This window comes from Coturnix japonica, chromosome 18 (assembly GCF_001577835.2).
Source record: "Coturnix japonica isolate 7356 chromosome 18, Coturnix japonica 2.1, whole genome shotgun sequence".
NCBI classification, from domain to species: Eukaryota; Metazoa; Chordata; class Aves; order Galliformes; family Phasianidae; genus Coturnix; species Coturnix japonica.
The window spans coordinates 9,234,436-9,250,635 of NC_029533.1; the positions used below are offsets into that span (position 1 = coordinate 9,234,436).

Consider the following 16,200-nt stretch of genomic DNA (forward strand, 5'->3'; position numbering starts at 1 on the left):
GTGGCACATCGCTCTTCAGCTCAGCCTCCACAGCTGCTCTCAGGAGGAGAAAGAACCCAGTCGGGAGAGCGAATCTCTGTGTTCCTACAGCCCGACCCAGCTCCGCGGCCCCGCAGCGCGGCCCTTCGCGCTTCCCGGGCCGGACCCAGCAGAGGGAGCTGCGACACCGGGAGCTGAGCGCCCATGTCCCGGGGTGCTCGGACCGGGCCCCGCTGCGCGCAGCCTGGGAAGTGCTGGGTGAAATTCCAGGCTCAGATCCTGACCTGCAGGGACAGGACGGACACACTGCCCGCGTGGGACAGCCATCCAAGCGGCGTGCTGTAAGGCAGCAGCAGCAAAAGGCAACTAGCCAGCAAAACAGCATCTTTGTCTCAGATCATCACAGTTCCCGCAGCACAGATCAGTCTCACGGTCAGGCTGAGCTCCACTGGCAGAAAGCAGGGCTGGAAAGTTTCCAGCTGAACAGCCCCAGACCAGCGTAACCAGAACTCCCAAACCACAGCATCAAATAATGGACTGAAGTAACCAAGGACCGGGAGACAGAGCTCCACAGCTCCCTGCTGCTCTACCCAGTGCCCCAAATCAACCACTTCCTCGAGAAAGAACAGATGTGATCGTTTATTTTGGGTCCCTTCAAAATACCATCACACTGCTCCTTCCTTTCATGGCTTCGTGTGGTCCCAGGCCCACATGTGTTCCTCTGGTGAGTGGGGGGGGGTGGCAGCTGCCCGGTCCCATCCCAGCCGTCCTCCATCAGGTGCCGCTGGGAGCATCTCACGGACGGAGCAGGATGAGGGAGCAGGAGGGCAGGGCACAGGGATGGATGGGGATGGCTGCAGCTTTCAGCTGCCCCAGGAAGAGTCTCTGGCTTGTGATTAATGGCAACTTAGAACTGGGTTGGTTTTGTTAAAAATAGTAATAATAAAAAAAGTAAAATGCTGCTGCTGCTATCTGCAAAAGGAAAGAGAAAAGCCTGTCAGCACCCTGGAGGTCCAAGACTGTGCTAGAAGCTGGAAAAACAAGCATGAAACATACAGATTTGTGAAGGATGGGAAGCAGGAGGAGCACAGTGGCTGGGATGTCAGCAGACGTGACAGCGGGGACAGCCATGCTAATAACTTCAGTTCACCTCAATGGCAAGCATGCAGGCCTCCAAACCAAGCCAAACAAACTCTGGAAAGGCCATAAAGTAACAGCTCCAACCCAGATAATGCAATCTCCAAAGATCTCTGAAGATCTGAAGCTCCTGGGGAAGGATTGCCAATGGCACTGGGCAGTGCGCTCAGCCTGCTCCCACTGGGAACCATCATTACTTCTTTCACAAGGTGAAGAGTCAAGGCAAGCGTGAGTGTGGCTGGAAATCCTTGCTAGAGGACTCAGAAGAATCAGACCACAGAGCAGTTTGCATTCATAAAGGTTATGAAACAAAGCAAGGACTTCACATCCTGCCCAGCCACAAGGGCTGTTGAGTAATGAACTAATGCTATTGCCACCTCTCTGAACTCTCATCATTTCCACACAAGCAGGAATTTGCCCACACACAGAAGCACTGAGGTTACCTGGGCTCCTACTTTTCCAGGTGAGTTGAAAAGCAGACCTTACATTATCCAAATCTCCACCCGCCGAAAGGTTTAATCGCTCAGTGGCCCCATCTCTTACTTACAGTTCAGTGTCTACAATAACATCTGGCCTCTCCAGAGTCTGCCGTCTCCTCTGGATGGCATCCACAATCTTTTTCCTGGGGCCCAATGGGATGTTGATGCTCTTCAGGTCATTGTCTGAACACAGCATGAGGGCCTCCAAGTCGATCTTTTCCTTCTTCAAGATAGAGATGAACTCAAACATGTGCAGGGAAGCCAGGAAGGTCTCCAGGGGGCTGGTCTCAGGTTCGTCATCGTCATCAAGGCCCAGCTCCACCTCGTCCCAGGGCAGCTCCTCCGCGTTCCTCTCCTGCAGGCTGTTGGCACTGCCAATGCTGTCGTTGAGACTTGGCGAGCGCTGCAGGCGGCTGCGCAGTTTGACACCCAGCCCGTCCGCGTTGCCTTCCCCCGGCACAGCGGCGTCCTCGCGGCCGATCCCGAAGAGCCCACTGCTGACGTAGTTGCGCCGGAACACCATGGTGCCCAGCCCGGGGCGGTTGAACAAGGACTCGTGGCCGGAGTCGGTGCTGACTTCTGAGTGGGCCGAGTCCATGTGCAGGCCCGGGTCGCTTATGGCACGGGAGACCGTGTCCTCGTCGCTGAGGAACATGTCCCGGATGTTCCGCCGCGTCCACTCCTTGGGGCTGGCGTACGTGCCCTGCTTCACAAACATGACGTCGTTCCCCAGCTGCAGGCCGGACAGGGACCGCACGCTTTTCCTCCCATCCTCATAGATTTTGAACGTCCCGTCCACCTGCTTCTTCTTCTCCAGCTTCTTCTGTATTTTCGTCTTTCCCTTGGCTGTGCCGTGGATGGTGGCTTGTGAGTATGGCAGAGAGGTCACCATGGACATGTGCTGGAACTTCTTGCTTAAGGTGCTACTCGAATAGCTGGAGAAGCTCATGGTGTCTGAGTTATCCAACATTTCCTTTCTGTACCTTTTCTCCATCCTTTCATGGTGCTTCTTCTGCAGCTTCACACAGTCCTTGATCCTCCGCTCAGCATCCCGGAATGCCTTGTCCTTCAGCTTGCTCACCAGCTTGGGGTTGAGGCTGCTCTGCTTCGCAGCAATGGAGTCCAGGTAGCGCACACACTCCATGTGCCCCTTCATGGCTGCCATGTCCAGCGGGGTGTGGTAGTCGTTGTCCAGGCACCAGATGTTGGCCCCAAAAGAGATGAGGAAGGAAAGGCAGTTCAGGTGGCCGTTGGCTGCTGCCAGGTGAAGAGGAGTGTTCCCCCAGATGTCACATTTGTCTGGATCCCCCCTGGACAGCAAGGAAAAGAAGTCGTTAGCACACTGCCTCGACTGACAGACCCTGCTGAGAGGTGTCCTAAAGAATGAGCAGTTGAAGGCGCACAGGGTGAAGAGGTACCTGCACAGTGGGTCTTTTTCTCATCTCCCACAGCCCAGTTTTAAGTCTTTTTATGGAGTGTGTAACGCCATGGAATCATGTGCCTGACAGACAGACCTTCAGCAATTCCCATGACTTGAATTTAGCGCTCAGGAGATTCGTGTTTCTGCATCAAACCAGTTTTTGGAGGAAGACAGGCCAGGTTCCAATTAGCCCAGAACTGAAAATGAAAGGCTGACTCCAGCTCAGGCCTCAGAGTTTCCAAACTCAAACATACCACTAGGGGTTATGCAGATGCCATCTTCAAGTCTTCAATCAGATTCCACAGAGGGACACCCCAAAATGCCCCTTCATACACCACAACCCAAGTGGGACTCCATGACATCCCACCACAACAGGAACACCACCACAGAAGGGCCGCCCCATCCTCAGCACAGGCTCTGAACACCGTGCTGCACCTTTGCACCTCCCTGTGATCCGTGCCGGGGAACCCAGAGCAGCAGGGCACGACTTCAGGAGGGAACGAGGGCGAGGCTGCAGCTCTGCCATGGGGTTGGGGCTCTGGGGGGGTTGCCGTACCACACGTGGTTTCGATTGCACGTTGGTATGAGCACATCCTAAGAATCCAGTTTCAGAGAAAGTGCAGATAAGGTTTCTGCACTCCTCAAGAGTTGGACGTGTGATTAACGCCATTAATGTCTCTTCTCACATCGTGGCCTGTCCCAGCCGCACTGCTGGGCACAACTTGCCCACACCTCCTGCCTCCCCTGACGGGACAGACATGACCACAGGACTTGGGAGACTTTCACCATTCTGCCGTTCCCCTGTATCTATGATCTGCTGAAACAAGAGATGGCTCACACCCCTGCTGGCACCAGCTTTCACTCGAGCGTGTGTGCTAATGATATGCAGCCAGCAGTATCTGTCAACAGAGCACTCTCCTTAAGAGCATGGATAAGGCAAAGCTTTCTGTGAAGGCTGCATGGCTCCAGGCAGCTCCTGCCCTGTTCCCCTCTGCCCTTCCCTATGGGCTCCATGGGAACCTGGCACTGTCCCTTCACCACAAGGCTCCCATTAAGCAGCAGCCAAAAGGCTCAGGACTGTGTAAGGGAACTGAATCCCACAAACACTACAGGATTTATGTATTCAGAGCTTTCGACATCTCTCATAGAAGCAGAGAAAAGATGCAGAGATGAGGGGGCTGAGAGGAGGAGGACGGGAGGCTGCGGGAGCCCATCAAGGCACCAGGAGAGGTCCTGCAGCAACACCGAGCTCCCAGGAGCAGTAACTCCCCAGCCTTCACTCCCACCCCTGTAGTGACATGTCCAGGCTGGGAAATTCATGGGCAGGATAAATATTTGATGATTTGCAAGAGAGGAGTAAATTATTGATGCAGCTGGATTAAAGAGCCAGCGAAACTGGAACTGCTGGGGCTGGTGGTGGGGTCCAAGGGCATGAGAGCAGCCACACATGTATGCGGATCTGTGATTCGGACGGGCACTTGGCAGTGGGCTCAGATGGATCAGCCTTGCAAGCTGCATGGATGTGTCACCATAACGTTCCTCTCACATCCACCCTGTTTGGGTGGCAAAGAGCAAAGCCAGAAAGGTCCCAGGGGATCCACATCTGAAGGTCTACTTTGCTCATCCTTTCATTGCCTCCAAGAATAAATGAGGGGAAAGATCACCAAACCCAGCTTTCCCTGGACATTTCCACTGGCTAGAAGCAAAACTTATAATGCAGAATTAGATCCCTAGGTGCCTTTGTCCCATTAACGTCTGCCAGAGGCATTAAAAACAAGGAAGGAGCAATGCTGACTCGCAAAGTAGATGTGTTTGATCTGGATAATAACCAGCCCTCCCCCTGGTGGGTGCCCGTCTGCCCAAAACTTCCCCTCCAGGGCACTGAGCATTGGCTGATGCTGACTGCAGGTCCACTAAGTGGGAACACATTTTAATAACAGGTGTGAAGTATGGAGTTTCTCAGCTTCAAAGTGGTTTTGAGTGCTGAGTCAACTCCCATAATAATCGCTATTAAAAATGCAGTTAATTGAGCTCCCTGGGTGGATGTGTGCACCTCCTGAGTCACCGCGTTCTCCCCATGACACGCACGCTCACTCCCTTCCTGCCGGTTTTCCCCTTCCACTTCTCCCCTGGGACCCCAATTAGCCTGGGACCTGCTGGCACTTACACACGTCCTCCCCTGGCCACACGCACAGAGTTCCTCCATAGCAAGGGGCTGGCTCATGGCACACTCAGGTGTGGGAGGAGTGGAGCCTCTGACTGGGATGCAGAGCAACCCTGGGATCTGCAAAGCAGATGGCAGCATGCAGAAAATCATTCATGGCTTGAGGAAAAATCAACCAGCTTCAGGGCGATGACGTAAGCAAAGCTTAGAAACGAGCAGAAAAATGAGCTTGGGAGCCAGCATAGAGCCTGAGGTGCTGCCCTGTGAGCTTTGCTGAGTCAGGGACTCAGCTTTTGTCCAATGAGTTCAGGTTCCACACAACCCAGCACCAGATGCTCCACGTGAGGCTCAGCTCAGGGCTGTCTGCGCCGCTGGTCGCACTCCATCCCACTCCTGTGCTGACCCCCAGGCTGCACCCCTGAGCCCCCCACTGCCACGGCCGCAATGCACAGCACTGCCTGTGGGTCTGTACAGCAGAAAGATGTGCCCTGCAGCCCTGTGGGCTCCCACAAAGTAAGGAGGTGCTCCCGGCAGAGAGCCTCAGCCCCTGGAGATCTGGAGCTGGACTGACGCCCATCACTGCCACAGCAGTGCGTAACAGACCGTGCTGAAGAATGACCGTCTGAAAATCTGCAGCACTAAATGCCAGACAGCCTCCTTTACCATCCATTGTGTTAATTGAAGGGTTTTTTTTTCCTGTGCCAGAGCCCAGCCAGGAGGAACAAGAAGGCTTTTTGTGTCTCTAATTAGAAGGATGAGCACTGCTGTCCTCTCTGCCCATCCCCTCCAGCAGTGGCACTGAGGCAACAGTCCACTGCAGCATCTCTCCACTGCCCAGCACTGCTTTGGGGCACTGGGCGCTCTCAGGTGCCCCCAGGACCCCAAATCTTCCCTTGCTCTGCACCATTTCCCCTGCCCAGCACTCCTGGATGGGAGTATTTCCATTCCTCTGCACGGGATGGAGGGATGAGGAGGTTTTGCTGCTGTCTGTGTGGTGCTGGGCATGCAGAGAAGGACGCCTGCTTTGCCCTGCCATCCTTCACCTAAAGGGCACCGTTCCTTTGCCGTGCTATTTTCCCTGTCAGCAGCAAATGTATATTAGGCCATTAATTAATCAGCAGCCGAGCAGCGCTCAGACAGATCCAGCAGGATTTAATTTAATGTGAATTTATAAAAGAAGCTCCCATGCAGAACTGTAACCCTTGAGCTTGGTGGAAGGCACAGATGTGTGGGTCAGCACTGGGCAGGCTTTGGACCCAGCCCCTCCAGCACGGCTCCTGGCTGTCAGAGCATCTGCTGAATCCTTTCCAGCCCAGCTGAGTGGCAGCCCAGGGCATCCCCTCCTGGGCTCTGCTCTCAGCACAGCATTGCCCTCTCCCCAGTGTACATTCCATCCTGAGCTTTCCCCTGTTGTGCCAGGCACTAAGGGACTTATCAGAATAGATATACACAGCCTTTCTACCTCTGGATTTGAAGAGAAAATGCTTTATAATGGAGGAGCTGTAATGCGTGACTGAGCTCTGCCTGTAAACACAGCCCTTGGGCCAAAGCAAACCAAAGCATCTGGAGATACAGAGCCCAAAACAGGAACAGCAGAGATGCAGCTGATCATATACAAACACAGCCCAGGGTGGGCGCAGGCAGGGAACTGTCATCCTGGGAGCTGACAGATGAGATGTTCAGCAAAGCTGTACAGAATGAACACTGACATGCTCCTGAAGGAGGTGAGGGAGAACAGAGGAGAACAGGAAGGAATCAGGTGCAGCACACCTTGCTGTAGCACAGACCTTGCAAAGCTTCAACCTACACCAAAGCACAAAGCCCCACTGGTGCCATTTCCTTCCCTCTGTGCATCCACACCAGCAACCCTCAGACCTGGCAGCCCCTGCAGGGCCTTAAATCTGCCCCCACTTAATCTGCTCCTCAGTTTCCTGAGCTCCAGGTGCAAACCAGGCTGCTGGTGGGACACATCCTGATCTGTCTTTGGGTAGGACAAGAGAGCATCACCCACTGCCAGCTGGCACAGCATGCATCCCTCCTCCATGCAAGCGTTTTGTGGGACAGGAGGACTCGTTGTCTCTGTCCCCTCATTCAGGAGAGCTGGCTTTGTGGCAGTGACCCAGTGTGCCAATGTTTCAGCTCTGTCTGTCCTTACAGGACCTGACTCAGGGCTCCCACAGGGAGACACAGCCCTACACGGGAGCTACAGAGCAAAGGGCTGGTTATAGGGTCAGAGAAGCTGGGAAGACCCAGAGAGGGCTTAGGAAAAGAACAACAAGGAGAGAAAAATAACAAGTAGGGGATAGGAGTGAGGGTGGTATGGACAGCAGCCATGGCTTTGTAGGACAGCTGCACAAGGAAGGGGACAGCCGCAGTCTGCACCACCCTGCGCAGGGAACCGCGCACTCCCCAGCACTCACCCTCTGCTGACGATGAGGCGCAGGGCGTCCAGGTTGCCATGGTAGGCAGCCCATAGGGTGGGGGTCATGCCATCCTCGTCCGGCGAGTTCAGGTCCTTCTTGGTGGCTTCTTTCAGCAGGTCCAGGTAGCCATCCCGGGCCGCTCGGTGGTACTGGTCGTTCATGGTGTGCAGCAGTCCCTGGGGGAGCACATGGGTGCACAGGGGGCTCAGGGAGCGGGCATGGAGAAGGGGAGCTGCCAGGAGGGCCCCGTCACCTTGTGCAGCTCTGCCCTTAGCAGGACACCTGAGAAGTGCCGGCAGGGAGGCAGGGACTCCTTCCAACCCAGACACGCTCTCCAGGGCTTCCCCTGGGTCCTAAACATCCCCTGGCACCTTCGCTGGCTCCGCAGCGCAGCAGAAGCTTCAATTAAGCAGCATTGCTGCACCAGGCTCAGCCAAGTGCTGTGGATGCGGGGTCACCCTGAGACAGCTTGCCAGGTCTGAATGTCTCTTAACAGAGCAGGCAGAAGGCATTACGGGCTGAATCTTGCCTGATGCCCCACGCACCTGACCTCAACATGGTCAGCGAGGGCTCATGAAGCAGCAGTGGGAGCTTAGCCCCATCACAGCGGGGACATGGAGGGACCCCAACGCCATCCCTGCATGTGTCTGAGTACCTCTAGTACCTCTGCCACAACGTGTCAGAGGGGCAACACGAGCCCCCCAGCACCTTTCATGCTAACACCAAATTTCTGCAGGGAGCTGCTCAGCACCAGGGAATCTGCTCTCACGGGATCCTCAGGCCCGGGGCACCCTCTGCTGTTAGGAGGTGCCAAGATGAGCCCGGATGTTGCCCAAGGCACGTGGCTGCAGCAGCGTGTTGTATCACCAGTGAATCCCAACCCCTGGGCCATGCCATCAGGGAGGAGGAATTTCCTGCTGCTCTCCATGCTGAGCCCCAGCAGTGCCCTGTGGCAGCGGGGTTCTTTGCCGGCCTCGTGCCTGGCAGCAGGGGTGGCACAGGATGGGCTGGGAGCGGGGTGAGAAGGGGAGGGCAATGCAGAGCAGCACCGGGTGCAGTGATTAAGCATGGGGTGACGGCACCGAGTCCCACCCCCGGGTCCTCTACCGCACAGCCATCCGTCATGGATGCACCACACATAGAGGTATTTGCTGCCGGGATCCTTCAGGTGAAAAGCAGCCTAGTAATGCCTGCAATTCATTACTGAGGTTATTTAATGATTCCTGCACTATTACTCGCTACACTTGTTATTACCGTGCTCTGTGGTGGCTCCCACGGGAGACCGAGAGTGTTGCCCAAGGCAGGAAATGCTCGTTCCTCTGTTTCTGCTGTCAGTGCAGCTCCCTGCACGCTGTATTGTCCCCAGGCATTGAAGGCCAGGCTGGATGTGGCTCTGGGCAGCCGGGTCTGGTGGCTGGTGACCCTGCAGGGGGTTGGAGTGAGATGATCTCAGAGATCCTTCTCAGCCCAGAGCATTCTCTGATTCTATGGTTCTATGCACAGTCTGCAGAGCCCACACGCTGTCCCCAAATAAAACCAGCGTGGATCAGTAAAATGTAGCTGAAAAGTCATCTGTGTTTGACCAGACTTTCCAGTAGGCCCCGTATTCTTCAGTCTTTGCTTACAAAAGTTTCCTACTTACTGGGAAGATGCTGGATATGTGAGGAAAAGGAACACACCAGCGGCTCCACATCCGTGGGCCAGTTTTTAGGTGGTCCGACATGGAGCCAGGAGTTGGACCTCACGGGTCCGGCCCGGTCCCGGTGTGAGCTGCGGGCGGAGAGCGGCCCCGCTCGGCAGAGCCGCGAGGTGCGGTGCAGCCGGTGGGGGGCAGCAGGGAAGCGGCGCCGCCGTGTGCGCTGCGCCGGGGAAGGGAAGGGAAGGGAAGGGAAGGGAAGGGAAGGGAAGGGAAGGGAAGGGAAGGGAAGGGAAGGGAAGGGAAGGGAAGGGAAGGGAAGGGAAGGGAAGGGAAGCTCCCGGGGAGGTTTTTCCTATCGAGGAACGAAACCCGCTGTGCGCTGCGTCTCCTCGTCTCCTTGCTGGAATGTAACAGCGAAGTCACACCGAGCCCCACTGCGGGCTCCAGCCCGCCCCACTCTGCTCCCATCCCAGCTGCTCTGTGCGCTGGGCTCGTTTCTCCTTGAAATGGGAGAGGAAAATCTCCCAGCGGGCAGCGAAAGGCCGATCCCACCCCGAGAGGCAGCGCCCGGCAGAGGGGAGCAAAGATTCCCATCCCCAAACGCTGCTCCACTTTTGTGCTAAGCCTTTGTCCTCATGGGCGTCGTGGGACGAAGCCGAGCTGCCCCTGGAAACAAAAAGATACAAACACAAATTTCTTCCTTTTCCTTAAAAACATTCCTGTGCAGGGCAGGCTGGGAGCGCGCTGAGGGGAACGGCACAGGGTGAGGCGCAGTGTTTGCCGTGCTCAGTTAACCAGAACACCAAGCCCAACTCCGTCAGCAAAAAGTTCATCACCTAAAGTGTCTCCTCTCGAGGCATGAGATGCTGCGGTGCAGTTCGTTGGGTTTGGTGGCTCTGCTCTGCCTATGGCAGCTGTGACCCTGCAGCCGAGCGGTCGTGCCATGCTCAGCAGTGCTCTCACCTCGTGCCCTCCCCAGGTAAATAACCCTTATCTCCTCATCTCTCATACTTCCCCAAAACCAGCAATTGCCCAAAATGGATCATGTGAGTTTCCCTGAGAAGTCCACAGAGCACTGCTGCCAGCACCAGACATGGCATAAATCACAGAGACATCCCAGCGGGTATAAATTCTTTGACTGACTGAGCTGCAGCAACGGGGAAACCTCTCCAGCAGCCCAGCGAGAGCAGAGATTGGACTCCAGGCAGCAAAGCAGGTTGGTGCAATGCTCAGTTTGAGCAATCGCTTTGCTTTATTTCAGGAATTGAGGCGCAGGGCCTGGCACAACAGGCTCACGTCACTCTTGCAGGAACTGCTGCAAACCACAGTGTGATGTTCTGAAGGCTCCCAGGGTTTTCTCACCTTTCCTTGGCCATCCCCTAAGCCAGCATGACGTTTTTTCTCCGAACATTTAGTGGTTGGCATGCAGAAGTCAAACCACGTTGGACATTTGCCCTGGGATATTTGATCTTGGGAGTGCACTCCTGGTGCCTTTCCAGTATCTTACATCAATAAACATCGGTATATACGTTGCATGGCAAATTAGGCATTGCTTTGTTAAACAGTCCTGTTATCTGCCCATGCAAAAGCATCTTAAGCAAGGGGAACCGGGAAGAAGCAGCATGAATATAAGCTCATCCCTCTTCTTGCTCTTCCTGTCTCAGACTTTTGCGTTCCTCTGACACTTTCTCTCCTCCTCATGCCATGTCTCATGTTGGTCCAGCCCTTGGCTGTTCAAAATGAAGTGACCTCGTGCTCGTGGTCTCTCCTCCCAACAGTGTCCCCCCTCAGCTGAACCATGACTGAAGAGCCCCTGCGGAAGGACAGTGAGATCAGACGGTCCAACTCCAGCATGGGCTGTGGATCCAAGGATGACAAAGCCAGCCTGGCTTCCAGCCAGACGAGGTCCCTCAGCCTGCAGCCCCACCAGCCCTCTGCTCCAGGCTCCAAGGAAGTGTGGAAGAAGGGTGGCCGCATGTTCTCCATCCTGCTGGCCGTGCACTTAGCCCTGCTGGCGTGCACACTGGTGAGCAGTGGGGCTTTTGAGAGAATTGCCGTGCATGATTACGATGTCTTTTTCCTACTGACTGTCATGATGCTGGTAGTCATCATATGGATTATCTTCTACCTCGTCAGCACCTCCCGGTGCCCAGATGCCATCCTCTGCAAAGACTCCCACGCTGGACCCATCTGGCTGAGAGGTAGGACCTTGGGGGTGAGGGCTGGAGGTGAGACTACAGCATTACATACAAGATGTCAGGGATGACTTAATGTTCATTCAAACCCTTTGAAATGTTTTGAATGCATTCCATAGGAGGGAAGCTCTACTTTATCAGAGCACTGAGTTAATTTCATGTTTACACAGTCTGCTCAGGCCCAAGAATCGCATCTCCTCCATAAAACTTCCTTCATCACAGCCACGATAGCTCATCTCCACACAGTGCATACTTACTTCCTTCTCCTCCTAAATCCATGCTGGAGGCATTGGGAAGATGGCATATCCAGGCTAGAACCATGGTGATGTGGCAATGAAGGACATGGTTAGCAGGCATGGTGGGGATGGGTCAGTGATCGGACTTGATGATCCTAGAGGTCAGTTCCAACTTTAATGGTTCTATGAGCAGTTTGTGTGAGCTTTAATTATTACACAAAGGAACAACCACCTGGGACACAACCTCCTTCCCCTGTGCTGGTACCATCATCTGCTCCTAGACCCTCAGCTACCAATTCTCCCTTTATCCACGATGGCTCTTGGTACTTGATAATACTGGGTTCCTCCCCAGACTTGCAAGATCTGCTGTCTCCAGTCAGAGCAGAGTGATGATCTGGGTGACTTTCCAAAATCCCTTCCAGCCAGAACTACTTCACATGATTCCATTGGTGCTAAGATGTCTTGGGTGGTGGGAAAGGAAAACTGAAGTAGAAATAAAGGTTCTCCATGGCAATAGTTCCTCTTCTTCCTTTCATCCAACTGCATTAGCCTGTGTGTGCAAACATCTTCTGTTTGGTTCTGGTTCTTCAACAGGAGGCCTGATCCTCTTTGCCATTTTCAGCCTCGTTATGGATGTGTTCAAAATAGGATATTACTCCAGCTTCTACAGCTGCCTGTCTGCAATCAAAATAATGTACCCCATCGTGCAAGCGATATTCGTGGTTGTGCAGGTGAGATGGCTGAGCTGCCCCGGGGAAGAAGCTCCAACCCCAAAGAAAGAGTTCAACAACTGAGGTGGGAATAGGGTTTGGGCATGGGCAGAGCAGAGTAAGTGGGAGTGGGCAGGAGGAGCAAAGAAAGAACAGCCAGCATATGAAATGATCAGGAATATGGGCTAACAGCCACAAAGCAAGAGACCCCTGCTTCAGAATGATGATTTTCTTGCAACTAAACTTTCTTGCATCTCCTCTTGTCCTTGCCAGACATACTTCCTGTGGATCTCTGCCAAAGACTGTGTCCATGTGCACCTGAACGTTACCAGGTGAGCACTGCTGCTCTTTGATGCAGAGGAAGGAGGTCTCTGCAAACCTCCTGCATTCACACAGCTGAGAGGCCACAAGGGAATAATCCCATCTGCCCTAACACTAGCCCAAATTCACCTGCTGGGCACCCAGCTGGCCCCAGGTCCCGGCTCTTGCAGTTGAGGCTTATGACTGATGGATTGAGCAGAGCTGGGATCCAGTTCAAGGATATGAGCATTGATCAAACAGATTAGTACGAAATAAATAATTAGTACTAAGTAAAATCCTTCATTGCTGACTTTTTCCTTCCTAGGAAAGACAAAGTTGCAGTAGGTAAGCCTCAGGCTAAACAAGAAATAGGATCTTGTCCACTTTTGCAACACCAGACACCAACTGAAACCTGTTCATCCATCCTGTATTGAGTTATTTCAAAACCAACAAGAGGATTTTGGGCTTTGCTAATTCTCAAAAAGATGGACCCAAAGTAAGAAGAGAGTGAGAGCAGCATAACAGAAGTTTGGGCTTTACAGCCCTGACCATTAAAGTGTCCACAAACCTCATCCAGCAGTTCCTGCAGCCCCTCTTATTGTTTGCACATCTACTATGCAGATGGGAGAGATGGAGCATAGAGCCATTGCCTTAATCTCATCATCCTCTTCTTTCTGCAGGTGTGGCTTGATGCTGACTCTGACCACAAACTTAGCAGTGTGGATGTCAGCGGTGACAGACGAATCTGTTCACAAAGCGCATTCAAAGCTGAAGAAAAATACAACAGAGGAGCTGTTCAGGTGGCTCCTGAAAGGTAATTCCCTCATTTGTGAAGCCAGATGGTCCAGGGATTGAGCTGAAAATCAGGTTTTACCCATTTTCAGAAGGCCCATCTAGAGCCACTATATTAGCAGCAGAGTGGTAATGTTCATTTCCCAGTGAATAGATGGAAGAGTCAGGAAGGTGGAAGGGTTTGGACGAGTGGAATGGGAACAAAGAAGGAGGAAAAGAAAGCTCTAACCTGCTGCCTGTCTGGCTTCTTTGGAAAAACATGAATACCAGAAAGCTGAAGCAGATGTGTCCTCGTTTCCAAAGCTGTCACATTCTTTTGTTGGCTTTGTTTTCTGTGACCCAAAGTATTTGGTTCTTTGGGGCTGCCAACAAGTGCTGGCTTCCCCCCGTAACACCGCTGTGTCTGTGCTTTCACCTTCTTTCAGTGGGAATGAGAAGCAGCTCGACAGAAGCGTGCAATTGCAACAGCCAAATCTGCCAGATCTTCAAGAACGGCTACTACTGGCTGTACCCCTTCAACATCGAGTACAGCCTGTTCGCCTCCGCCATGGTTTACGTCATGTGGAAGAACGTCGGGCGCTTTATAGACCATCACTCCCACCACATCCAGCACCTGAAGTTCAAGCTCTTCAGAAGAACCTTCTTTGTGGGCATTGTGCTGGGCCTCATCATCCTGGTGAGCGGCTTAGGAGTCCTTATCGTTTATGAGGTGCAAGTAAATTCCAGCACTGAGCCCAGCAAGAAGAGCCAAGCCCTCACCATGTACTACATCTTCAACATTGTTTGTCTGGGCCTGATGTCCCTCGTCTGCATTGGGGGCTCTGTCATCTACCGCTTCGACAAGAGAGACATGGATCGGCACAAGAACCCGACACGGACGCTGGACGTGGCGCTGCTGATGGGGGCTGCCCTGGGGCAGTACGCTATTTCTTACTACTCCATTGTAGCCATCGTGGCCAGCACGCCCAGGGACGCCATCAGTGCGCTCAACCTCACTTATGCCCTCCTCATGATCGCCCAGCACACCTTCCAGAACATCTTCATCATTGAAGGCCTTCATCGGCAGCCCCCCAAGGAAGACCACAAGCACAGCTCACACCAGAAGGAGCTCTATGGACTCACCTTTGTCAACGTCAACGCGGTGTCCCTCCGGATGCCCGACAGCAGCAGCGCATCGGCACCAAGCACCACCCCCGGCTCTGAGGGCACCCATCCTTCTGACCTCGTGCGGTCCCTCACGGCCCCCAAGAAGATAAACTGGAGGAGGAAGTTCTTAAGGGAGATCTCCATGTTCCTCCTGCTGTGCAACATCATAGTGAGTACATGCAGAAAGAACTCCTTGGGGTGGGGGAGGAGAATATAGAATGACCTGAGGTAAAGAATGGGTTTTCTAGAGAGCAGGCAGCACAACTTTTCTCAGTACCCACAGCCTGGGAGCCCAAGCCTGGCCCCCTGCAGAGGTGCTGGGCTGCACACTGCAGCTTTGCAGGGCCTCCGAGTGCCCAGCTGGTCACAGACATCGTGTCCTCAAACCAACTGTATGTATCAGCAGACAAAGAGCAGCCTGATGACTCCCACACAACCAGATACGCACATGGCTGAGCCCAGCTCGGTTTGCACACGCAGAGCTGCTGCCAGCTCAGCCCTGCTCACACCACCTGCTCCACCCAAGCAGCCGCTACCTGCAGGCACAGCCTGCACAACCGCATCCCATAGCGAGGGCTTTGGCACTCAGTCTGGGGCACAGATGGCAGTTCTTCCTGGGGCACAACAGACCATACCTGATCTCGATGCCAACCCACACTCCTGGCCCATGCCCAGGAGTCTCTCCTCACCTCTCAGTAGCCGTCAGTGCAGGTGGATGCTGTGCTATACACCTTCCTCACTGCAGTGTCTTCTCCCATTTCTCAAACAGCTCTGGATCATGCCAGCATTTGGTGCCCGGCCCCACTTTGACAATGACACAGAACTGAACTTCTATGGTGATTCCATGTGGCCGGCCATTGTGGACATTTGCCTGCCCTTCGGGATCTTCTACCGAATGCACGCAGTGGCCAGTCTGCTGGAGGTCTGCATCATGTCCTGATGAACTCTCACACAAGGAAGATGAGAACCTCCTCAATCCACCCACCTCCATCCCCTCAGCTGGGGGCCTGGCCCCACGTCCTGCAGGCTCCTCACCGCTGCCTGAATCGTGTCCTTGCACAGTGCTGGGCATTTCTGAACTGTTAGTGAAGATCATCCCAATAGAGCTCCAGATTTTATTTTTGCTACGTGTGTGTGGATGTGCACTTGAGTGTGTTTGAAGTTCTCAGAACTTAAAGAAAAATAGGAAAAAAAAAAAAAAAAAGGAAGGAAGCAGAGTAGGATGATGGTAATAACCCTCAGCTCATGCACAGAGAATCACCTTCCTCCCCAGTGCCCGCTCACCCCACAGCACTGCTTTACTCTCCCAGGAGCACTTGGCCCCATGGCCAGTCGCTGCCTCACAGAGGGATCGGCTCAGGAGGGAATGGCAAAGGAAGGGAAACCACTGCAGCTCCAGTACTGCCAGTCAGAACCCACCCCCTGCCCTGCAGAGATGTGAACAAATTGCTGCCACCAAAGGCTCTGGGAACACTCTGTTCACCCTCTGCATCACCCGTCCCTATTGCCCGCACTGAGCCCTCCCAGCACAGCCCTTCCCCTGCAGAGCAGGGTGGGATGCTGACGGCTGCGCTGCTGCT

At 53.9% G+C, this 16,200-nt stretch overlaps 2 protein-coding genes across 4 annotated transcripts; one reads left to right on the forward strand and one right to left on the reverse strand.

Annotated features, from left to right (window-relative positions):
- Positions 1-594: 594 nt before the first annotated feature.
- USH1G (USH1 protein network component sans) lies at positions 595-9,496 on the reverse strand. 3 transcript variants are annotated; one of them, XM_015880350.2, is made up of 4 exons: positions 8,857-9,496; positions 7,600-7,778; positions 1,664-2,905; positions 595-951 (listed from the first exon to the last, which is right to left on the reverse strand). In XM_015880350.2, exons 2-4 carry the CDS (start codon positions 7,761-7,763, stop codon positions 948-950), a joined length of 1,410 nt encoding a protein of 469 aa, XP_015735836.1. In that variant the 5' UTR covers positions 7,764-7,778; positions 8,857-9,496; the 3' UTR covers positions 595-947. The 3 variants fall into 3 exon arrangements, with proteins under 3 accessions (XP_015735836.1, XP_015735835.1, XP_032304195.1); XM_015880349.1 differs by having other exon boundaries at positions 595-2,905; positions 8,857-9,495; XM_032448304.1 differs by lacking the exon at positions 8,857-9,496 and having other exon boundaries at positions 595-2,905; positions 7,600-8,800.
- An 873-nt stretch (positions 9,497-10,369) lies between these two features.
- OTOP2 (otopetrin 2) lies at positions 10,370-15,747 on the forward strand. Its single transcript, XM_015880347.2, has 7 exons — positions 10,370-10,457; positions 11,020-11,442; positions 12,267-12,403; positions 12,656-12,714; positions 13,363-13,496; positions 13,900-14,789; positions 15,390-15,747. Exons 2-7 carry the CDS (start codon positions 11,040-11,042, stop codon positions 15,558-15,560), a joined length of 1,794 nt encoding a protein of 597 aa, XP_015735833.1. The 5' UTR covers positions 10,370-10,457; positions 11,020-11,039; the 3' UTR covers positions 15,561-15,747.
- The last annotated feature ends 453 nt before the right edge of the window (positions 15,748-16,200 follow it).

Coding starts and splice junctions, on each gene's coding strand:
- OTOP2 (XM_015880347.2), top strand. CDS start 11,040: ATGACTGAAGAGCCCCTGCGGAAGGACAGTGAGATCAGACGGTCCAAC. Junction 12,404..12,655: donor CGATATTCGTGGTTGTGCAG/GTGAGATGGCTG, acceptor TGTCCTTGCCAG/ACATACTTCCTGTGGATCTC. Junction 13,497..13,899: donor GTTCAGGTGGCTCCTGAAAG/GTAATTCCCTCA, acceptor ACCTTCTTTCAG/TGGGAATGAGAAGCAGCTCG.
- USH1G (XM_015880350.2), bottom strand. CDS start 7,763: ATGAACGACCAGTACCACCGAGCGGCCCGGGATGGCTACCTGGACCTG. Junction 2,906..7,599: donor CGCCTCATCGTCAGCAGAGG/GTGAGTGCTGGG, acceptor CTTGCTGTCCAG/GGGGGATCCAGACAAATGTG.